This window comes from Drosophila subpulchrella, chromosome 3R (assembly GCF_014743375.2).
Source record: "Drosophila subpulchrella strain 33 F10 #4 breed RU33 chromosome 3R, RU_Dsub_v1.1 Primary Assembly, whole genome shotgun sequence".
Classification (NCBI taxonomy): Eukaryota; Metazoa; Arthropoda; class Insecta; order Diptera; family Drosophilidae; genus Drosophila; species Drosophila subpulchrella.
This window is the reverse complement of record NC_050609.1, coordinates 8,681,824-8,706,636: the sequence shown is the minus strand read 5'-3', so window position 1 is coordinate 8,706,636 and position 24,813 is coordinate 8,681,824. Positions and strand designations below refer to the sequence as shown.

Sequence of the window (24,813 nt, the reverse complement as noted above, 5' to 3'; positions counted from 1 at the left end):
TCCTAATAAACATATGGCTGGCTGGCAGAAAAGTTCTTGGTACCTAAACAATTTTATGCACAGGCGTTAATAATAAACAACAACGTGACTGGAATCAGGCATTTGGGAGCACTTAAACCAATAATTTAATCACGCAATTAGCAATTTGTTTGTTTCACCAAATATCGCGTCATTTGTATTGTCGTCTCGACTGCAATATAATTACACCCATTTTGGGTCTAAACCATAGTGTGTACCACAAAAAAACCTTCAACAGGAAACTGTGACGTGATTAGAAAAAAAAATTAACAAATAAATTGTGAGCAAAATATTGTATAATTGCACACTTAAAGTTAAAGTGTGAAATTTTCTTAGGGCATGACGTTTATTTTTATAGCAACAACATGCTACATTTCCATTATCTCCACGGCAGTGTAATTACAGCCAAATTGGTTATATCTAATAGTCTAACACCAAAGAAAGAGTAAGAAGCAATAAGAACCGTATTAATATCCACAATTTTATACAAAGTAAATTAAAATGTTGTAACAAATTTTTTTGCTAATGTAACATGCAAATTTTGAATTAACTTTATGTAAACATATCGTAGTAAAAACAAAACAAACAGCCTGTCACGAATAAAAGTAATTGCTTTTGCAAATGACATTTAGTACAAGAGTTCTTTATTGATTTAAGTTCATATATTAATAAGTGTCTATTTTTTTCTGACTGCATATTTACTCTTTGTTTATAAGTGCGAACACGTTGATCAGCATCTGGTTTGTTCTTCTAAGTTAAGCGATTTGTTTATTTTCTTACAATCAAATATTTGCATGCAAATGTGCAAGGTTTGCCACTTAAAATTTTGTTTGTATTTGCCAGGCGTATTCTGACTTCCTCTTCATCTTTTCCATTTTAGTCGGTTCTCTCACTTTGTAATCTTCTTAAAACGCACAAAAATGAATTATTTATTGATAAGAAAATAATGTCTTTAAGTCCTTCTATTAAAAAATATTCAAGTTGATATTCTATTTCATCATATTTAACCTTATAACATAATCAAATTAAAATGAAATCTTTTATAAAATTGAAAATGAACATTTTTTGGAATTTGGTTTTAACTGGAAAATAAAAATGTATCGACTTAGCTTCTTTTATATAGGTATTGGTTAAGTCAACAAATACGAGACGACTTGAAGTATACCCACAATCGGATTGTTGGCGGTACTTCTTTCGTTCCATTGATTCCCAATACTTTGAGTGCCCCGAAGCTTCGACGCGCATGTTTCATTGATTAGAACATTAATTATGGTTTAAAATATCCACGAATACTCTCACGCAATATTTGGCATATTTTGGGAAATGGCAAAACAATACGTATACTTTCACCCAAGTTGACCCGATCCCCATTCGTTCGACCTACCTCGGCTTCTGGATGATAATGAACGAAGATTATCAGTTCGGGAACTTTTGTAGCGACGTTTGTTGCGTTAATTTGGTCGCTGTAGCCGTTCGGAAATCTTTTATAAGGCCGAGGCAAGACAGAAATGTTGTTCAGTTCAAATTTTAACGGCGTCGGGAGCAGTTGCTCGGAATTTATAAAAAATGTGAGTGTGAATTGAAATCTAGTGTTCTATCGTATCTATAAATGCAAATATTTTTAATTGAGTTGATTGAATTCCTAAATTGTTTTTGCTTATAATACCCATTCAAATGAGTGGAGAACAAACAACCCGTGTGTGGTGTGATATTTGAATGGAACTTATTTTGTGTGGAACACATTGGTATTACTTGTTAGCCCCTTGGTTTACTGGTGCTCAATAGTTATTTGCTAGGGGCATTTGTTCAGTTAGTGATAGTGAATAGGTCTTTTTATAATATAGTACAGCGCAGCGATTACCCAATTGATAACAAAAAGCGCACTTATTTGTTGGGGATTGTAAACATATTTAGCAGTCGATAGATTTTTTGATAAGAATATTCTGGACAGCACTTTGTACATAAAAATACTGTATACACTTTTTAATGAAATCACTTAAAAAGGTCTTGTCAGTAATAATTTAAATATATTCAAAACAAGGAAAATATATTTGTTGGTTTGGTATAATTACATATGAACACTTTATAAGAAACTATGAATTACATTTATCGCTAGTTTTATAGGTAGGGCACCTTAATTTTCCTAATCAATAAGATATTATGAACAAGCAAACAAGTTAAACAATATTTAGATTAAGTCTATTTACATTAAGCTTAGCTTATTTCGTATTTTTAAACAAACCGCCTTCTTTATAATTTATATAAGCTTTTCATGGTTCAGGTCTCAAGCTTTTGGGAGATAGCTTTGTTAAGGCCAGCATTACGCTCTTCAATAACCTCGGAGGGTCCACAGGTGTCACTGGGATGTGATTTTTTTTGGGCGTGTTAGTTTGACAAAGTCCTACCTATATGGTACTTAAGACAATATAACTGGCCTTATAGGTAGACTGACCATAACTTAGCGTTAGGCCTGATAGGCATATCAATTGTTTGGCCAGGTGGCGCACCTCTTGAACCCCTTGAACTACGCCCCTGGGCCTGCTCTCACTCTCTGCAGTGGTTAGCTTTTGCTCCACAAGGTTTTGGCGGGCACTCTCTCGCGAATCTTTGCCGGCAGAGAGTGCGAAATAGGTGAATTCGCTCCGCTGAAGGCCCCACAATTTGCCCGCGCTCAGTTTTCAACCTGAAAGCGACGTGTGCGGTTCTTTCAAGCCCCCAGAAATTTGCACCATACGCTCCGGTCTTCGCTCCTCAACGGCACACAAAAACCCATCAAGTTCGGCAATAAAAAATCGTAAACAAATTTGGGAAAAGTGAATATAAGTTTACAAAGAAAATAAATATTTTAAGAAAAGTAAACAATTATATGATAGTGAAACGGTAGCGGAATTATGAAAGAATCGGGTGAATAAAAGCACACGGCTAACGAACTGTAAATACGCGCTATCTTCCCCATCGACGGGGCTCAACAGGCAACAGCTGATTAAAACGCTCTTTCTGTGCGTTTTTACTTTGTACTATATGATTGTATTGTATTTACTTAAATTTGATTTCGTTTCGGGTTCGTTGATATTTTGATTTCTTTTTTTTTTTTTTTTTTTGCATTTTTGCCAGCCATAAAAAAGAGCCGCACAGCAGCGGACTTGGAATTTATGGATTTCTGTGGTGTCCTTGCAAACAAGTGTCGCCTCTGGCAGAACCAGATTGTTATTGTTGTTTTTTGTGATTACCATTTGTTGTTGTTATTGTTGTTGTGGCAGTCATTATCCTTAATGCCCGTGATGAGAACAAGAGTGTGCATCAGTGTGTGTGTGTGTGCTCTGAGTGGCTGTGTATGTGTTCCAGTCAGGCATTACGGCTTTAAAGGCAATTTAAGAGGCTTGAAAGAGCTACGGATTTATTTAAAGCGATGGTTTCCCTTTAAGCGGCTTTGGCAGAATTGAATTTTAAATGCTTTGCATTTTAACAGACTATCTTCTCGTTCATCGTTTTGGGTTCTATTATCTTGTGTTCTCTAGAAGATTAATGTTTTCCATAAGAAATAACATTTTTTTAAATCAATATAAACTAAACTGGTCCTAACCCATTTTAATTTTTAATTAAATCTCTTGCACTTTAAAGTCTTGTCCCTTTGTTCAAATTAAATATATAACCAATTCTCATGAATACTTCATTTTTTTAAACCCCTCTATGATAGCAATATTATATAGTCTACTAATACCTGTCTTTTAGTCTTTTTGCTACGATACATATTATTTAGTTTATTAGGAATTATTTATCTTTAATTTATCTGTATGCACATCACATATCACAGCATACATACAAGTACATTCAGATATACAAATATATTCTGTAAACCGTGAACTTTCCGAGCCTTTGAAAATTGTTTGAAAGTTGTTAAAAACCAGCTCATATTTCGAGAGTTCACAGCACTTCTCATCTGCCACTTGGCAACCGACAGAATGTTGTTTTTGAGTTCTATAAAATAAATTCACATACCGAGGGGAAAAAAGAGGCAGGAACAGAATTGCAACCAAATCCATAGCGACACTTGAGTGGCAGCATCACAAAACAAATATACACGTATACAACACTGGCACAAACACGGTCCTGTAGCAGACACTTTGGCAACACCTGACCTGCCTGCCCCGACTACCCCCAACATCCCGCCCACCACCTCCACCTCCACCTCCCAACGCCCCCTTTCTCCGCCCGACTGACTGTCTAGTAGCTGTCCATCAAGTTTGCCTTAATTTAATTAAGCGCTCAATGTCCTTACTGGCAACACTCTCTCACTCGCACTCACAATAGCGGAAGACACAGGAAAGAAAAACCTAAGGTCCTTTAAAATATTTAATAAAATGATTTTAAAAAATCTCAAGTTTTCGGTTTCAGCTAAATATGTTTTAAGTATAAACAATTTGAAATGAAATGTTTAAGTTAGAAATTCTACTTAGGAATTTATAAAACTCCTAATACTGGACCTAAAAGTATGCTTTAAAATTTATGAGGTTTCAATGTACCAAGGACTTTTGTGAAATCCTTAAAAAAATAGATTTTTCCAGAGTGTTGAAGACTAGAAAAGATTATGTACTTAATAATACTACTTATTTTGAACTACATTTTTTCTTGAAATAAACCCAAGACTTTCTCGCAGTGCAGGACCACAAGGCAACGCTTGATTTGTTGCTGCCTTTTTTCACTCTTGACTGCAGCAGACACTCACACTCACACGCGCGCGACTACACACACACACACCAGCACACCAGTGGGCAGCACTTATACACTTACAGGCCCAGACTTGAACCGCAAAAGCCACAGGCATTTTGGCATGAAGGATATTACAAAACGCACACACAGGAGCACACATCCTGGCGCTCACATGGCGTTGACTGTGTGTTGGTGCTGGTGCTCCCCGAAGGGGTCTTCTAGACAAGGTTACTGAGAGATGGCAAATTTTTTATAGTGCACAATCTTTGCCCGCACCACCCACCTCCCCACTTTTCACCCCTTCCAGCAAAAAACAACAATAACATGGCGGCCACCTGCTGCGGCTGCACTTGAGTCCATTTTCCTATTTTTCTTTTTTTTTTCTGCCTTATACCATATCTATTCCGTTTGTCTGTCTGTCACTTTGTGAATTTTTAATAAACTTTTGTGTTTACTTTTTAGCAAGAAACTTTCCTTTGGCACGACTGCTGCTTTTGTTTTCCCCTCGCTAGAAATGCTTTTGTCATCCGGCAAAAGAAGAAAACTCAACTCAAGAGAGCTAAATACTTTATTCATTATTCATCGAATTCCGCTTGTTAAATGGGAATTTTCCTGTGGTCTCATAAATATTTATTTTGCATGGGAATTCGTTTTGCACTCGCCTGATTTGCATGACACCGAAATAATTGTTTAGAAATTCGTAAATAAATAATCATTTTTTATAGTACCTATTCTATATGATTTGATTTCTCCGCATAATCTTGTTGGTCTGCATATTATATCGCATTTCTGAGCGCTCTTGCTGTTTACATTTCCGCTTTTCGCGCAGAGAATTCTCCCACAATCTCCCATTCGCAATACCTTACTCATTTTCCCCAGCTCTCCGTGGAACAGAACAGCAGGGGTATGGTAATTTTTGCAAGCGAAAGCCAGCCACAAAGCCTGGTGGATTGGGGGTCAACTCGGGGCAGGTCGTGGGCGGTGGGGTCAGCTAATGAACTCGAGTGCCACGCAGACTGGGCGGCGATTAGGGATGGTAAAGATTACATAAAACGATTTGTAGTTCGGTATATTTATGTTCAAAAAGTATTATTCTACCTCTAAGGTCATAAGTCTATAAAAAGTATATATTTTAAATGTTTTGATTTTAAGTTGATTTTTTTGGTCCAAAAATATATATATTTACCAAAGTATATTTCATATAGTTAAAGTAAGGTAGTTTTTTCCATATCGATTTTGTTTTATAGACCTAGATCTGGTATAAGCTATATATTATCTTACAATTTCTGGAAATACATTATTTTCAACTGATTTCCTTTATAGATCGTGGACCTCATAAAATATATTTATTATCACCTAGCCATTTTCACGTTGCCATCCCTATAACATGGGTTATGTTAAAAAATGTATGAGTAAGTGGGTTTCGGTTTGGGCAGGGAGGTGTTTTGGGCCTTTGCTACGGCTTAACTGACAGACGTTAATTTGAGCTCGGATATAATGATAATGGCGATGATGATGTTATTTTTGTGTTTGTTGTTCGAGGGCGAAGGCATTGACTTTTAGCACGTGCTGTGCGCACATTTATATAAGCCACTGTTTGTTGTTTTGATTTTGTTTGTGCCGGGCACATCGTTGAGATGCATTGTAAAACTGTCAATTTCAATTAGAGCTTAAAGAAGAGGCCGAGCCAAATTGACTTAATTCCATTTTCGTACCGCCCTTTCAGTTTAGAAGCCACAAAGAGAGGGCCAAACGCGCTAAGAGAGAGTTAAAGAGTGAAAGCTGACGAAAACGGAGCACAAACATGAACAGCGATGAGGTGCAACTGATCAAGAAGACCTGGGAAATCCCCGTGGCAACACCCACAGACTCTGGAGCGGCGATACTGACGCAGTTCTTCAACCGCTATCCGTCCAACCTGGAGAAGTTCCCCTTCCGCGATGTCCCACTGGAGGAGCTAAGTGTGAGTGGTTTGAAATGGTACCTAAAATTAGCTTGGAAATTTATTTTTGGATGATGTTCTTCCAGGGAAACGCTCGCTTCCGAGCGCATGCCGGCAGGATCATCCGAGTCTTTGACGAGTCCATTCAGGTTCTGGGACAGGATGGCGATCTGGAGAAGCTGGACGAGATCTGGACCAAGGTGGCCGTTAGTCATATTCCGCGGACCATTACCAAGGAGTCGTACAATGTAAGTCGTGCTCAAGAATTATAATATTAAAAAAAAGGATATAAATTCTTACCATTATTGAGTTGATACATATGTAATATACTCTTGGAAGATGGAATATATTCTTTCGATAATTTAAACTATACTCATTGGAATCTATTATTATAACATACCCAAATTTAACTCAGTTTAGAAAGTAGTGAGTAATGTTGAATATTTTTTATTATAATACTTTATTTCTCTATTTCATTTTAAAAATAAATACTTAGCCTCAATCTTTTTTTTGGACTATACCTTCATAAATAGTGTTCATAAAGAAATATAAATATATAGTATCAATACTTATGTATATTTTCCTTTTGTTTTCAGCAACTGAAAGGCGTTATCCTGGAGGTGCTGACCGCCGCCTGCAGTCTGGACGAGAGTCAAGCGGCCACGTGGGCCAAGTTGGTGGACCATGTCTACGGCATCATATTTAAGGCGATCGACGATGACGGCAATGCCAAGTAGATGGGGCACCAGCAGATGAGGCAGCAGATGGGGCTACCGATTCCGATGATTCTGAGGATTCCGAGGAGGCAACTGATGCCGGTGGAGGCAATTGCAACACATGCACAGCTTATGTAGTTCTAAGTAATTGATAAATGTTAGCTATTCTCGTTTTGTAATAATGAATGCGATTGTCCAAGCAAAAAACACACACACAGTGAAAACTTATGTATGTCTGCGTAGAGCTACTCACACACGCGCACACCCCACCCACACACACACACACGCACTTGCATTACTCTGTAAAGCTTTAACCCATTGTCAGCCTTAAGCACTTGATAACAAACGAATAAATGAATTCAGCAAAGAAGAAATAAAAAGCTTATGAATAAAATCCAGTTTGAAATCATATGACATTTTATTTTAAATCAATTTGCATCTATGTAAAAGATTTCAGCTTTATCAAGGAAAGGTTTTATTTAAGTGTATTTTTAATTAACACTATAACTCCCATTAAGTGGAAAAACATTTTGTCAAATTATTACAATGATTTAACACTCTTGAAATCATCATTAACGTTATGAATTTTCATGTTTTTAATATCTTTTTAAGAAGTATGTTATTAATATTCAATTAGTGCCAAAAACAATAGAGTAACTTAACGGATTCGGTTCGTCAATCCGCACTAAAACATAATTATTATAATTGTCCACTCACTCACAACTAGGACAACGCAGAAAGCATTTAAGCACACTTGAAAACCATTTCCGCACATGATTTTCCGCCACCACAGCTCACACTAAAAGTTGGACAAACAATAGCAAACATCGTTCAGCTGTGGTCGCGTTGAAAATGCTATTAATTTCGGTGGATTTAAAAGCACATGGGGGGTTTTTGGGGGAAATGCAGAGAAAATGGCAAAAAGCTGCTGCTGGTTTAGCAAAACAATGTGACATTGCGTATACGCCATGGGAAAATTTGCAAATGGAAAAGCGCATTAAAGAAACCCGAGGCAAAATTGCAAGTTGAAACAAAGCAAAAGTGAAGTATGCTTCCTAAAATGGGTCAGAAAGCATGTAATTTTTCATACATTAGAGACACTTGTAGAAGCGCTAATTGGGGGCGTTTCTTTTTCGAAGATTTTCTATCCATCAGCCAATTGACTTCGCCTCCAGATAACAGAGCTCGCTGAGTTAACAGCGCCACTGTTAAGTCCCTCTGTTATCAGGCTGTCTCCTTATCATTGGTGAAATGTTCGCAGCGTTGGTGAAATGTTCCACCAAAACGCCTTCGTCGAGCTTTTCCATAGTTTGGGCCAATAATGAAGAACAAAAAATAACAAAGTGAGCAGTTTACCAAAGCGACCGCGAATTTCAGTTCAATTCCGGCAACGCGCGCGCATCGAAGTGGCGAAAAATTCACTTTTGACACGCAAATAAGCCTCGAGCGATACATTTGGTGATATTTTTTTTGCAATTTCCCTGCCGTCTATTACTAAAAATATTATTTTTCACGCTTCCCAGTGACTGTGTGTTTTCGTTTCGTACAATATGTCGAAAAATTGTCTGCCGCCGAGAGTGAAAATATAGAATTTAATTGTGTATAAATTGGGAACATTGATTAAACGATCCCTTAAAGTTTTTAAACTTACAAAGCACTTTTGCTTTTGATTTTGTGCAAAAAAATCTAAAACGTTTGAAATATTTCTGACAAAGGATAAGGTGAGCTGGCAATTCAGATTTTCCCATCTGAAGCTTGTCACAAGCATTCCCAACATTCATCGACAAGTCTTTATAAGCTCTTACTCAACGTGAGTTTGAGGACAGAGGCTGCTGCTTCGGATTAGACACGCCCATCAGCAATATTTCATGCAAATTCACTTTCTTGAAAGCCCCCTTTCATAACCCCTTGGCACCACCTTCTACTTCTTCTTGTGATGATAAAAGCAAATGATTGCAAAACAGCATTTTGCCCCAGGGTAAAAAGTTCCATCCCCCTAGTTTGTGAAATTAAAATAAAATACCTACATCGATGTAAATTCCCATCGGGTTGTGGTTATGGTTGTTGGGAGAGACAAAGTAACTTGGCAATTTATAGAAGGGGTAAAAGGCCCCGATGACTTTGTGGCACGCATCGAAGTCTGTTATTATTGAATTTGCATAAATCATTGAAGCGGATTCTTTTCAGCTCCGCTGAATAAGGATTTCTGCAACAGCACAAAATGGAATTTGCTGCCTGTGGGCATTTAAAGCGAGTGAAACTATGATTATATTAAGGGCCTAGAGGTGTCAGCTTAAAAAGTACTTTGCAGTTAAACTTTATCATTTTGAAAAACCTCCCCAGGCCAAAAATGAACTTATATAGTAAACTCATTTTCAAAATCCTCAAATTTTAAGCTCTGGTTCATAATGTTTTTAAAAAGTTAGCAAAGAAAATTAAAACGATGCAAAAGGTAGAACAAAATCTTGACGACCCAAAAAACGAAGTAAAATAGTGTTTTAGCTGGTAACTCCCATTTGCATTACGCCTGGGTGACCTTTCTTTTAAAGAAATTTCAGTAAATCAAGAAAATATTTCTTTGTCAGGGTCATTTCTCTGGAAATTCAATTTGCTCGCTCTGCGAAAAATATATCAATTATCCAGTTCTCTTTTGACTGCGCATTTTTGCAACTGGCAGTGTTCCTACCAGTGGCGTTTCCTTTCGGGAACTTGACTTCTAAGCATTGCTTAGCATATATTTTTCAGCACTATTTGCCAAACACCCCATGCTGCGATGCTGTGAAGTAGGCAGCACTTAGTAAATCAAACACCACACTGCGTATACATAATGCTGCCGAGGGCAGGGCTAAACCAGTGGTCACACCTCGGTCTGGCATATGTGTATGTGCATATGCTATGGCCCATAGCCCTTAGCGGCCCGATAACGTAAATATTCATTAATCAATTGGTAAGCCAACACCCGAACAAATATGAACTTGTTTTTGTAAAAGGGTTAGGCTAACAAGATATACGCCAAACTTTCCCCGCCCAAATGATTACGGACTTAAGCAACTAGAAGATTGTTTCTCTGGCAAGTTTTGGACAAGTTTTGCGTTAGTTTCAGAAATTGTTTTGACGATATGTGGTGAGAAGAAAAGTTCCTGACGGCAATTAAGTGGGCCAGTGCCTTGATATTTGAGGCAGCGCGAGACAGTACCAAGTTTTGCTTCTTTTGGTGTTTAAAGTCCAAACTTTATGGCAGCCAGAATTGTATCAGATTATTTCATAAAATACTTGTACAAGACCCATGCTGTGCCATATTGGACCTGGCTCTTAAAATCGTTTAAAATGAATTAAATCCATTAAAGCAGCGATTTAATTATGGTTCATTAAACAGCAGGGGGTGGACATCCTCGAATTTAACATGCGTGCCATAAAAGCCACCACATGTTCACTGCAAGGATATTTACACAGTACCCAGGGCATCCCAACGCAAACATTGACGGGGTCAGAGTTTAAACCTTATTTATCTACCGTGTCTAGACAATAAAGTAAGGGTCACAAATGCGTTGGAACGCCGCTTTATTTATAATTTAACCTTGCTCGACTTCAACCGTCTAAATTTAATTGAGTTTATGCTAGCATTAAAAATGCATAAATAATATACATTTGGAATGGCCAAAGCCCTTCGATATACCCGATGACAAATGGACATTTAAGTTTCATGCAAATGTTGGGAGATCTAAAACCGATTCATATTTTTTCGAATCAAAAGGCGAGTCGACTAGGGGGAGACATTCATATTGGGGTTGGCAACTGATGTGCAAATGGATTCGCACGCGTTGCTCAATATCGTGTACGAATATCTGTTTATTATGGACTTTTCCGTAATCTTATCGAGCAGGGCAGGCAGACGGTAGAAGTAGAAAAGCGGCTTGATTGCACATTAAAAATAAACAAATGCCTTAAAATAGACTGAAAAGGCCCAAACGTAGACGGTTTGTCTTCCGACGGCGACCGCGGTTCATTTCCATTCGATTGCCGCGAATGTTTGCCAAAGGTTATATATTCGCTATAAAAATAAAACCGATACACTGATTGATATTGAACATAAAATGTCTGAAGTAGCTTAAAAGTGGGGGACAGCCGATAGATTGTTCTAATCGATGTGTTAGTTTTTATGAGCTAATACTACTTGTACTTTATGGCATTGAGTAAGTTTTGTTATAAATAGAAATTGCCTAGAGTGTTATAGCTATAAATCAAATAAAAGCAAACCCTTTAATCTTTCCCTTGAATTTGTCATTAAAATATTTCAGAATAATATAATTGTATCTTTCTTTAGTTTAACTTTTTTAAAGCTAGCTTGTATTACAGTTAAACAAATAAAATTTTATTTTTGTTTCTGATTACAGAAAATAAATTCGATTTAAGTTGGCACAGCATCCTGCACAATCTTGCAAACTGTTTGACATTATTATTATCCCATAAAGCTTCACATATTTGCAAAACTTTTTGACCTTGTTATTGTTATTGTAAAAACGTGCTTATTTTTGTCCTTTCCCTTAGATAACTGATTTTTACTTGGTAAAGTCAAGGTCGGTTTAATTTTTCAAACCATGACGATGGTTTCTTTATTTTATTTGTTCATTCAAAATGTTGCTGGATATTCTATTCAACGTATTTACGGAATATTTATATTTGCTATTGCGTTCCCCTTCATATAAGCCCACCCCTTATTTACATTGTATGCATTTTAAAAATTGCAATGAGGCATTTTCTTGGTCAACAAGTTTGTTTTGCGGCTCACAGATACAGCGGGCATGCAAAACCCAAAATCACATCGATTTAGACTTGTTTGCCTTACCCGTTGAGTGGCTGATAAAACAGGGACCGAAAAGCATGAATAAAGGCACGGAACACGGACTGCCATGTCCATGTGTGTCTGAGTGCGGGGCTTAGCACGCCCGATGGGCTTACGGCCAGACCAGACCAGGTCGTACTCCACTTTGGGCCAAAAGCAAAACGGCCCAAAGCACCATGAGTGGCGAAAAAACTCTGGAGTCCGCATATGATTGATTCGCCCACCTTTCGGTTGGTGACTTTCGGGCGGGGCGATCTTAATCAGTCAGTGCTCAGTTCTCAACGCACCGGGGCTAAAAATAAACAGACTTTCGGCCAAAGACCGGGCCTCAAAACTGATAAGACCGCCCATGATGTCCATGCCAATTTGTTAGTAAATTTATTTTGATTCGTTGAAAATATTTACCCGGCTTCTATTTCTGGCCTTCTATCAATGCAAATAGTGTGCTTCCATATGATCGATGTTGGCATTTTGGCACCCGTAATACGTTGCGGTTTTTTGCCCACGAAATTATGGCTTCTACGATCCAACGATCCACCGATCGCTGATATCACAGGGCAGGGACAGCAGGCACATGACCCATTTGGCATTTGGCATTCCATTTTCCGGATTGTCATCGGTCGGGTGATGAATTCTTATTAATTGCCGACAGCTCAGATTGCCAGCGAATGTTGGATTGGAGTTCCACCGTGTTTGCTAAGCGATTGGCCCGGCGGCTTCCCCGTTCCATCATCATCATCACCACATTCGCATTCGGGGGTTTTCCACGCACAATCAAAGTCGAACAATCGGCGTATACGCAATCTCAAGTTCAGCCTACACAAACGGCGCTTTATCGGAACCCAGATAAAATGTTCTTGTTTGCACCGGGGGAAATGCGAACGAAAATAGCAAACTGCCTCTGGTGGTCTTTTATATATACAACCGGAATCGATCATAAATAATAAATATTTATTTTACCATCAGACCGACCGTTACATACTTTTCTTTTATATATGTATTAAGATCTAGTGTTAGGTAATAAAGTGTCATATATGATATAATTTTTAAATTAATTCTGAAACTTTAAAACCTAATTACTGCTTAGAATCATAAATATATTTATTTACTTAATAATATTTTTAGTTCAAGCCCAAGTACCTTAATCTTTCTGTTCAAAGTTCACCATATAATAAGTTCTTAACCCTCAGCATTTGTTCCAAATCGCATGACTAACTAAAACTACTCGATTCCCTAGAAACATAAGTTCCCCGGTTGTCACGATTAGATTAGGAATCACCAACCGTTTAACTAGACATGGCAGCATGTTGACTACCATTTTACACGTTTTTTTTATTTTTTGTTGCTGTTGGTTGTTTTTCGGTTAGTTTGCCACCTTGATGACGTTTTAATAGATTGCAGGCGAATCGGTTGTGACGACGAAACTTAAAATTATTGAAGTGCTTAATTTGTGCGAGATTTCCATGAATATTCCACTGGGCCCCCTTCATTCCAACCTTATCAACCGCGGATGGCCCCATGCAATCCACAACAATTCCAGGGAAGTAGCCATAAACAACAGGTCCCATGCTCCCTATCTGCTGCATCAGCTCCGATGGAAATTGAACAAATTATTATTGGTCACCTGAAGCAGTGAGTCAGCACGTACGAATCATAAAACCCACTACGCGTTCAACAAAAAAATAATGCTGTTGGGGTGATGTTATGGTGGGGATCGATCGTAAATAAAAATGTTGGTATACCATTTTGACTGTTGTTTACATTGCAAAAGACACACTTGCAGTGTGAATGAAAGATAAAGACTGTTATTTCCTTACTATCGTTAAATTGCGTATCTAATTGAGACAAATGATAAGCGGAATGGAAAATAATGAAATTTATGACTGGCTTCTTGATTTTTATGACTTGGGATCTTAAGATTTAATAACAGTTGAAATCGTTTTATAATTGATCAAAGATGATTATAGAGATGTTTTAACAACTGTCCGATTAATTTCTAGATTTCCGGATCTTATCTTAAGATATACTATGAATATCAGAAAAATTACGGGTAGCCAAATTTACAAAAAACCTTACAAAAACTGCACTTCTAATTTCCATAACTTGAGTTTTTGGCTACCAATTTAAACGTGGGATACCTCTATGACCTTGTGTTTGAATTCTCTAAAAATGTACATTCAAACTTTTATTTTAAGCGGGGGTCAAAATTTTTACATATTTTGATGTTCGATTTGTTCGTATTTTCAATGGTTTTCAGTATGGGAACCCAAAATTGCACTTCATGTACGATTTTTACATATTTCCCTTGGCTTTAAGAATCGAAACCCGAAACTCAACTTCAACATTCAATAACTTGCGTTATAGTATACCCATTTTGACGTGAGATACCTCTATGAGTTTGTGGTTGAGATCTCTAATAATTTAACTTAAAACGTTATCCTTTAGCGAGGGTGAAAATTTCCATTTCCATTTTCATGTTACATATTTCCAATGGCTTTCAGAATGTGAACCCAAAACTGCACTCAATAACTAAAGTTCTTAGAGCCCGATTAAGATGTGGGATACTTCCATGATACGCGGATCCATTGTTTCATTTGTAATACTTTGTAATACTGTATGTAATACTGTATGGAGACAAAATAGGGTTAAAATCGCTCCGACCGCTGTGAAAAACAGTTTCTTAAGTAAGGCATGGAAAAACTTATCCACTTTATTACCGAGAATTTCCCTTTTAGGCAGCCGCACATTTTATTCCTCTGCATCGCACTTATCGTCCCCGAGGGCAGCCCATTAAAACTTCAATAATTTATGTATTCTCGAGGAGACAGAGAGCTGCTAATGACTTCAATCACTTGATTCGCACCATTCGCAGGAGCAGCTAAAGGCACTTCGACGGCTTGGGCGACATGCAGCTTCTCTTCGGAAACTTCGGCTCAATTATGCGCGCAATCAAGGCAACTTAATTACCCCAGAGTTCGCCGGCAAACACAGAGCCACTGGAATAGACCAGACCGCAATCAAACCGAGCAGTCGAATAGAGAAGAGCTGCGACTATGCAAATTAGTGAAACCAATTCAGAGAGACAAATTGGTAAACAAAATGACACTGGTAGCGAATCACTCGATATGATTGAAGTGTCAGTTTCAAGAGGAGAAGCCGTAATCAGTATCCAAATTAGCAGAAGCGATTGTTCCCTGCCCCCAATGCTCATCCTGCTTGTCATAGTTGGCCTGATGTTTGGCCCACAGGATTGTCTGGCCAATTGTCGCGAGGAACCGGCTCGGGAATGTGAGGCCATTTGCGATGCGAGTGGCAGGAACTGCACGATCCGGGCTTTGGTCCTCCTGCCTGATGACAACATGTACCAGGCCTCACTGCCCCGCGTCCTGCCAATCCTCAAAGTGGCGGAACAGCAGATCCGGTCCAAGGCCTTGATACCACCACACATCGATTTCGAGTGGCTGGCCCATGACACCAAGTGCGACGCCTCCCTGGGCGTAATTAAGGCCATGGACGGCATCATCAAGCAGTGCGCCCAGGTGATCTTTGGACCCGTCTGCGATTACTCCCTGGGTGAGTTCAGGGGATATACCCTTAAAATGTTATTTATTTAGATAAATCTTTAAAAGAAACAAACAAATTTTTTTTTTAAATTTAACCAATTTTTAAACCAAATCATAGAATGTATTAATGGTTCATTAAAAAAAAACTAAACAGAAAAAAGTCTAAGACCTAAGAACAGGTACTATCTCATCCTGTAAATATATCGATTTTATTGTTATAAATAATAATCCAAATACTTCTTCAATCTTATAGTCTTGAGTGTCATAGTGTCTTGTGCATCTTTTATCTTTTAGGAAGGTGTCCAAAAGTATGTTCTGAAAAAAGAACGCTTAATAAAAATTGAAATTATGATTTTGCATACTTTAAGGCATTCCATTAATTGGTTTAAAAAACAAAATGAGTTTATTAAAACTTCAAGATTTCCTAATTTTGACGATTAAGAATATGGTTTTATAATTTCCAGCTGCTGTGAGCCGCATCACCAAGTACTTCAATAGCCAGGGCACTCCGCTGATCTCAGTTGGTGGTTCCACCTACGATTTTGAACAGAAGAAAACGGACTGCAACGACGAGTTCTACATGCTGCTGCGGACGGGAATGCTCAGTTTCGAGACCATTTCCGAGCTGACCATAAACGTGATGAAGCGGTAAGTGCCATCAAAATTGGTAACCTAATCCCCGTCAGCTTAGCCAGACTTCTTGCAGACACAATTGGTCGCATTCCATCTTCTACTACGAGCGGGATGGCCAACGGAGTGTGGCCGGAATGCACACCTGCTTTCTCATGATGAAATCCTTGGGCAAACAAATGCGTAACGAGAACATGACATTCGCCCAGTTTCCACTTGAGCCCAACTTGACAAATCGCACGGAGGAAATGCGCCGAGAAATTGGCAATAAACATGCAAGTGAGTGGAACATCGGGGGTTTTCCCTGTTAACAGGAAATTGGGTGCTATGTTAACAGAGTAGTTTCACCAACGATTTAGCCGAGACAGCCACCGCTTAGCCAGTGCATTGGAGGAAGGGAACTCGGCTAAGACAGCTTTTGCATTGGCCACTGTGGCGTATGCGTAATATCTCTGTAAAGAGATATAAAGATAAATAAATGATTTTATTTATTTAAGCACATTTTATTTTAACGGTTCTATGGTTTTGTGGTGATTATAGAACTAGACAATAAGCTATTAATTGCGTTCTTTAATTTACAGAAGGTATAAAGGACGACTTTCATAGTTGCTTAGAACTTATTATATATATACAGATTTAGCGTATTAAGTTAAGAACTGCATTTTTAGGGATATTTTAAACGGCAAAATATACCAATAATATATTTTAGCCAAGAAATTATTCAACACAAAATATGTACCAAAATTCTATGAATGTTCAAACCCCACCTCGCTTAAGTTAAACATAAACAAACCCCTCCACACCGCCCAAACCCTTAGAAAGCTTTATGGCCCTGCCACGTGCAGCTTGCCACATCAGCTGTTTGTTGGCCAAAAATGCCGGTTGCACACAGCTTCGAATGTTCGATTTCGAACCGAGAACGACAACCAAATCGAGTCGGGCTTCTGCGAAAAGGCGCCAGAAGCCGGTGATAAACCGTCAAGTGAACAACACCAAAGGCGGACGAAACCGGAAGGGAAAATCAACAAATAAAAAAGAAAGTGAAAGTAAAAGTGAAAGTGAGACAAACAGGACGCGAAACTAATGGAAATTAAAGTGCAAAGTGAAAGTAATGATTGATGAATTTATGGAACATACAAATCAAAATTCAGCGAGTGGAAATTCAAGAAAATTATAAGAGCAGTAAAATAAAAAATTCAATGCATATGGCCCAGAGAACGTTGGTCCGTTTGACAAGCCAAAGCTTCACTATTTGATAAATGATCGTGGATGTGTGAACAATATGGGGATATAAAAAGCAGATGGAAAATTTCACCAACGGAGTGAATTTGTATCTTATGGAAATTGCTTTGGCAGTTCAAATTTTATGCTATCCTTTCAATGAAAAAAATACATTTTAAATAGATTTAAAAAAAGTCAGGCTATGCACATTTTTTAAGAACAATTTACTTAAACTATTCCCAACTAAAATATAAGTCGCAATTTAAAGGAAATATTTTTTCTAAGTTCAAAAGTGATCTATATCTAATATTTATTTGGCTATTAAGGCACCATATATTTTGATACAAAATTTTACTCAACCACGTCCCTTATATGGGAAATCTTTTCCTACAATAACTTTTGGCTTCCTTTTTAAAGACAAATGATTCTTGGCTTCTTCGCTCATTGTCATGCAAGGAATGTCTCCCTTTTCGGCGGCTCTTGGCTGCAGTTTCAGGCTGCCTCCTGCTTGGCAATTGGCACTTGGCACATGTCCGTAGACCCGGCTGCAGCCAGGATATATGTATATGTAGCACCACATTCCGCGCAAACAACAATTAAAATGTTTTTAGCCACTTTTTGGTGAAAAAACTACAAGAAAAGGTTCTCTAAAGACCTAAATCATCTAACATTAGGCAAGTCGTAAATTATTTTTCATTTCTTTGTTGTGCAACTAGCTTTTAAATCTACAAATTTGTGTTCCCAAAAGAGCAGTTCCCAGTCGCAATGCCGCTTTTATGGCTGGCATTTTTATTGTTAATCCTGCCGACCCGAAAGACTGCTCTTCCATCAAAGCAACATGAAACCTAACTAACAAAGTTGGTAGAACAGGAGAAAACGGGTAATAAATTTGCATATGCTGGCAGTTATTCTCAACGGTAAGAAGTACAGCAGTACTTCACTGAGAACTTAAACGAAAAGGTGTTTCGCCTCGCTGGCAAACAAAATCCGTGCCATGTTTATGCAATTTGTATTATCCTCCAATAAGAAACAAGTAAACCCCATGCTCAACCCAAAATCTAAACAAAACATCAGAGCAAAGAGCTTCAATTCTTTTTTTAGTTGCATCAAAGTAAGGCCAGCAAATTTTTGAAAGCTTTCGCCGAATTTCGTTTATTTATTCGCAGGCAGGAAATGAAAACATGGTGGGAGTGTAACCTTGATGGGAAATTGCACGGATTGCCAGAGAATTTTGATTGCCATTCCCGGAGAGTGGAATCTCCTTCTCAAGGTGGCCAATTCAATGCGAGTCCAAACGGATTCGAGCTCCACATGCAAATCAGGGGCTCAGATTGGCCGACTGCTAAGTGCATTTGCAATTAGCCATCACACGACCGAATGAGCTCCGTTGGCTGGCCAAAACAAAATCGAATCAGTATATAATCGATTTGAAATGGAAATCAATTTAGGATTACGAAAAACCCATGATTTAAGTGCAAAACGCATTTTCATTTACAAAACAATCAAATTACCTGTTTGTAATTTGAATTTCCCTAACATAAAAACCGGAAAATTTTCCATGTTCTTTTTTTTATGGTTTTTTTTTTGGCAGTTTTACGTGTGACTTGTAGCTGGGATTAAAAACTTTTTGCTGCTGTTGCAAGTTGTTCGACATTTTTGGCTTCACGCACACACACGTGCACAACAGCACTCAGCCGCAAAAAGTTGAGTACATGTGTGGCTAACCAACACGCAGACAATCAACTCACACACACACTCCTATTAAGCCTTCATCACGTGCTGCCTGCAGTTGGTCTAAAAGCCAAAACCTGTTAATAGTTAACAACGCCAGAATAGTGAAATGCTAATTTATGGGGATGGCTAAAAGCTGCCCTGATTAATTGCAACTTGGATTGGTTTTGGCCTCAACAATCAGTTTGGTCTTGTGTCTTGGCCAGCCAGTCGTACTACCAACTTTCTCCGACTTATGACACAAAACTTTTCCCCAAGTTGTCAACAAGGATTCTGGGAAAAGCAATTACTCTAGTAACACTTTTGATACAGCTCAAATAAATTCCTTGAAGGAGTTCATTAAAAGTACAAAATGCAGTTGATGACTGCCAGCTTATTTGTATGGCATAGTCAAGAAGTAAAAAAGTTTAAGCAAGAAAATAATAGTCAACGTTTTTAATAATTATTGGGTTGTGATATCAAATTATATATATAGGTATTTAAACAGCCAATAAATAACTATAAAGTGGTAGCAAGTTCTAGTTAAAATTATGTTTTTCCAAGTCTTTACTTTGGTTTAACCAATAAAATCTATAAATGTATTTTTAGACAGTAAATTCCCAATTGTTCCCAAGAAACCCAGGAAAATTGTTTCGCAAAGATCATAAGCTGCTTATGGGCAACTGAGATGCTGGAACTGTCGTAAAAGCAAAGTGAGCAACTTAAAAAAAAGTACAAGAAAAGTCAAAAGGAAAAACGTTCGACAAAGTGTAAAACAAATGTTTGCACATAGGACCTTTGGAGGGAAACTGAAGGGAGACAGGAAAAGACCTTGTCACGGCATTTGGCACACACACCTCCTTTGAAAGGGATATGGGTAATGTGCCGGGCAAAATCCCCAAGACTTCCTAGGCAGATTGTGAGTAATACTTGTATGTGAGCCGACATGGATGTCATTTGCAAAATATCCTCGGCACAGCTGAAAAAGTGATGCCTGTAAACCCCTAAGCTGCACTAAAAAGCTATAACCAAAATTGTTGCATACCTTTCGTCTAAAAGTGCATTAGTATTTATTTAAGTTGTAAATTCATTACTTAAATGTAATTTAATAGCTTCAGCATAATTTCGACCAAACATAAGATAAATAAATTCCTTTTACGTACCCTTTCAACAAGTTTTATAAAAAGAATTCAATGCCTAACCTGAAAAAGATACTTATAAGTTGACAAAGAGATGCAAATTTTCCCTCTTTTCATAAATTCCAGGTAGGCGATTTTCTATCTGCTTTGAACACAAAGAAGTACCAAGGAAAATCGTTTAGGAAACGCTTTGAAGACATTGAATAAATAAAATAAATAAGTATTTGGCTGTTGCTGATGGCGCCTTGTGGCTGCAATTTTTGTTGATAACTTTCTGTGTACATTCTGCTGGCAATAAATACAAATCTGAGCCGGAGGCATAGAAAGAGGGACCAAACCAAGAAAACGTTTTCTTTACAACCTTTGGTTTGTTGGCAGAAGTTCAACTTTCTATCGATTTAATGAGTTTTCCACATGCTTACTCAAAATTGGTTGTTGGTTACCACCGAATTTAATCTTTATAAACGACAGAAAATGTGCAATTCAATGCGCCGCCGACGAAAACTGGAAAACATTTAGTTTTTCACCACTTTTTGTTGCATTTGGAATGTTTTTAAATAAATTTCATTTACTGCTGCCCGAGCCAGAAAGCGGAAAATCACAAAAGGCAACGAAAGTTTTAGTGTTATGACTGCGACGGTCATTTGCTTGTTGTGGACATTCTTGGCCAACAACTTTATGGGTTCAGTACTCTAGCTGTTGGATCCAAAAAAAAAAATAAATACATAAATTCAAGAATTTTTTAAAAATATTTTATATATTTTTTTGATAATGCCACTTAAATTCCCCTTAAACACTTTTTTAACTGAGAGCATCATCAGCATGAATAAATCAAAAAGAGTGGGGAAACATCAGTAAATGGTGCATACGATGCAATTAATTTAGCATGAGCTGTGGTTCCGGAAAATTGTGAAGCTGCAAAAACTGTTGTAGAAAAACCTTAAATGTTGTCTGCTAATGTGCCATGGGTAAACACATTTCACATTTCCACGACACACACTCGAATCCCCTCTTTGACAAATGAAAATTGCACTGAGCTGTAAACAAACAAAAAGAGTTGCGTGTCACGTAGCGAGAATTTTCTGTTTGCCGCTGTGCAATTTGTCGATTGTTGCTGTTCGAGATTACGCATACGCCGCATTGGTTTAGTTCGGGGCGACGGGCAATTGAATCAGAAAATACAAAGACCTTAGGGGAAACGTGATGGAAATGAATGAAGGGGAGGTCATAGATTAAGGGGTTCGAAAGTCGTTTTATTTTTAATACAACTTTAAAACTAGGGGGGGAAAGAAGTTCTAATGGTCTTTTTAAAGTGAACTCCATAAACATTTGATGGCCGTAAGTAGTTGTTTTATATTTTTTAGTCTACTTTCTTATATTTTCGCTTGAAATAATTGTTTAATTTTTTTTGAAAAACAGTTGTCTCTAACCTGCAGTTCAAGTTTCATTAGTTAAGTGACCCACCTCAAAGAGGAGTAGAACAAACCCACTTGCATTAGCCAAATGTTCCTTGTATTTTTTTTGTTTCCCTGTCACTAGACAAATATGAAAATTGCCATCCTGCTCATGCAATTAAGTAAAATAACAAGCTTTCGATTTTAGGTCTGCCCGTTCCGCCCTCCAGTGGCGCTTGTTAACCCTATTTAGTTTCCGTTCCGTTTGCTCTTTTGTTTTTTTGTTTACCGGCTATGCGCTTTCATGTGCCAGTAAGCCAGTGAGGCAGTGGCTCCGGTCTGGTTTATGGTGTCCCATTGAAGCTATCTGTCGGCTCTGGTGCTTTGTGCACTCGCCATCCCTTGGCGTTACTGGGTTTTTCAGAGCACGCCGCCTCCGGAAGTCAGGACATCGAGTTAACAGGAGTGGCTGGGCGGCCATGCATGAAAAAACGTGGCCACAACTTGACGTTGGCCGTAAAAGCCTTTTCGCCGCGATTGTGTTTGCCTGGGTGGGGTCAAAAATTAGTTGAGTTTGCAAATAATTTGCCAAAGAAAATGTAATAAAGAAAAGCTTTAAAGTGTATGAAAAATATAAAGATTACTTAATACAATTCATTTTAATATAATACAATTCCTTTTAAACTTACCATTAACATAAGCACTTTAAAATAATATTTATGTACCTTAATCGTTTTTATAAAACGATCAATTATCCTTTTAAAAGCGTAAACTTAAAATATAATCTTAAAAACTATTAAGATATCTGATCTATAATCAATTATTCAGCTTTAATTACTAATACATTAAGTTTTGTACATTTTTTACAATCTCACAAAGTATCAACTTACTTGATAGAAAAGGAGGTATTTTAAAGTTTTTAATACAATTTTCAAGACCAAATTATACACCATAATTAAATTTTCATTGCCTTGTCTTATCATTTTGCGGATCCTTCTTCAAGAAGAGGGAAGAATGCAAATTATTTTTTAATTGCCTTCTTCGGCCGCAGATGACTTACCACTTTCCACTCGCTGTTCTTGGCTGTCCTCTCAGAGTTTCCTTTTTTTCTCGGAAACCCTAGAAAATGATTTCATGACCACTTCATTACTTTTGGCGCGCGGGGCCAAACTCAATTAACATGCCAGTCATGATAGCAATTTATTTTAAAGATTTTAAATCTCGCACTCGCTGACTTTATTTGTATAATCGAGTTGTTTGCGAATTGCCTCGACTGGCACTTATCACCGCTCCGAGACTTTCCGACTACAAATCCACCGTCTGAGTCTGGCTTTGAGTGTCTGCGGTTTGTTGTGAGCGCGAAATTTATATGCCACTTAAATGCATTTTTTCTGCCCAGAGTGCCATGAAATGCGTTGCATTTCCGCTTCCATTCTTCACAGCCGCTCGTTTCCTCGTTTTTGTTGTATTGCCTTTATTTACTTGGCTTTGGCGTCAGCTAGCAGTCCCCAGCCAGGTCGGATCCCATAAAAGCACACAAAATAGCAGACTGAATTGCTCACATGAACAGCCGGTTGCAAAATAATAGTATTTGGAGTGGTTTTGAAACAGAAAACAATTATTCAAAAATTAAAGATGTTTCGAAATCACTTTTAAATATCATTTCGTGTGTCTTAAAATATACAGTGAATAAAGGACTGTCCTCTTTCTGAATGAATTCATTGTACTTGGGAGTTTTAAATATATTGTTGCATACTTTTAGACTCCTTAAATGACATTATAAAGTAAATTTAAAATAATAATGATTTCTGTGGCACCCCTGATATTTTTTGAACCCATGAATCTGCATGGAAACTATTTCCTATAGAACGGTTGTATGAAAATGAGAAAGCGGTGTGTTTTCATACTTAAATATTTAAAGAGCTCTTCAGGTGAGAACTGACAGGCTGTCATAAGCAAATTCTGTTATTCATTTAATATTTTGAGTAATTGCATACCATGATTAATAAATGCCTGCAAAATCTCCCCACTTGTTCCATTTTTTCATCACCATCTACTATTTTTTCACCCAAATCTGTAGGACACAACGGGGAAATCTTGCAGTGCCCCTGCAAGTATGCAATAAAACGCGTTCAATGTAATTTATTATTTTGGGGGCAGCTTTCTAAAATCCTCCCTTTTGTTTGGGCATTACTCAGCAGTCTGGTTAAACTCAACTTAAATTTGTCCAAAGCCGTAGTGTTTCCCTGTAGCACCTTCCATTTTTACCTTCCGTTTTATTTTTAATGCAAGCACACGAGAACAATGGGACAGTTTTGCTGATAACCTTTCAACGGATTTTCGCACCATTTCACATGTCAATTTTATAAATATCCCTTTTACCCACCGAAACTCGACTTGCGTCTGTCTGCATATGCTAAGCTGTCGGTTGTCAGATAGCGGAAAATTGTGTTTTCATCAGTGTAACGAAATGGCAAAAATCGAGACTGAAAGACCGAAAAAATAAAGGAAAATCAAATGAATTCCACTAGAAATTTGAAACAATCATACCATTAAATGAAGCTCTTATCTGCGGAACTGTGTGCCGGAAACTTTAGCAGCTCTTCGTGAAAACTTTTGGCCAACGCAAAAATGCAAGAATCTTTTTGAGGAATGCCAAGCACTCAACTAATTGTGTTTGCCAGCACTTTGCTGACTGGAAAATGGGATTAAGTCCTACAAATATTTGTTTGGAAATTTGCTAGTTGAGCTAAGTTTATTGACAGCTTCATTTTCATACCTAATTTATTTCTCACTTTTTGTTACTTTAGTAGTTTTCCTGCCCAACTGCCTGAAATAACAATTTTGTTTCCAGCTGAATGGAGGCTTTGGAGCAAATTAAACGTTAAGGTTCCAACTGTCAGATAAAAGCAACACCCAGCTGAAAA

The 24,813-nt window shown here is 37.8% G+C and overlaps 2 protein-coding genes across 3 annotated transcripts in view; both read left to right on the top strand.

The window, feature by feature from the left end:
- The first annotated feature begins 1,527 nt into the window (after positions 1-1,527).
- On the top strand, positions 1,528-7,749 carry LOC119563133 (globin CTT-VI). 2 transcript variants are annotated; one of them, XM_037876383.1, is made up of 4 exons: positions 1,528-1,586; positions 6,455-6,691; positions 6,757-6,918; positions 7,267-7,749. In XM_037876383.1, exons 2-4 carry the CDS (start codon positions 6,533-6,535, stop codon positions 7,405-7,407), a joined length of 462 nt encoding a protein of 153 aa, XP_037732311.1. In that variant the 5' UTR covers positions 1,528-1,586; positions 6,455-6,532; the 3' UTR covers positions 7,408-7,749. The 2 variants fall into 2 exon arrangements, with proteins under 2 accessions (XP_037732311.1, XP_037732312.1); XM_037876384.1 differs by lacking the exon at positions 1,528-1,586 and adding an exon at positions 2,893-3,017.
- A 1,237-nt stretch (positions 7,750-8,986) lies between these two features.
- The window catches only part of LOC119548151 (atrial natriuretic peptide receptor 1), a 41,768-nt gene continuing 25,941 nt past the window's right edge, over positions 8,987-24,813 (top strand). Inside the window, exons 1-4 of the mRNA XM_037855255.1 lie at positions 8,987-9,107; positions 15,102-15,802; positions 16,257-16,440; positions 16,499-16,701. Coding sequence (XP_037711183.1) covers positions 15,283-15,802; positions 16,257-16,440; positions 16,499-16,701 — 907 coding nt within the window. The 5' untranslated portion in view covers positions 8,987-9,107; positions 15,102-15,282. The remainder of the gene's footprint in view (positions 9,108-15,101; positions 15,803-16,256; positions 16,441-16,498; positions 16,702-24,813) is intronic.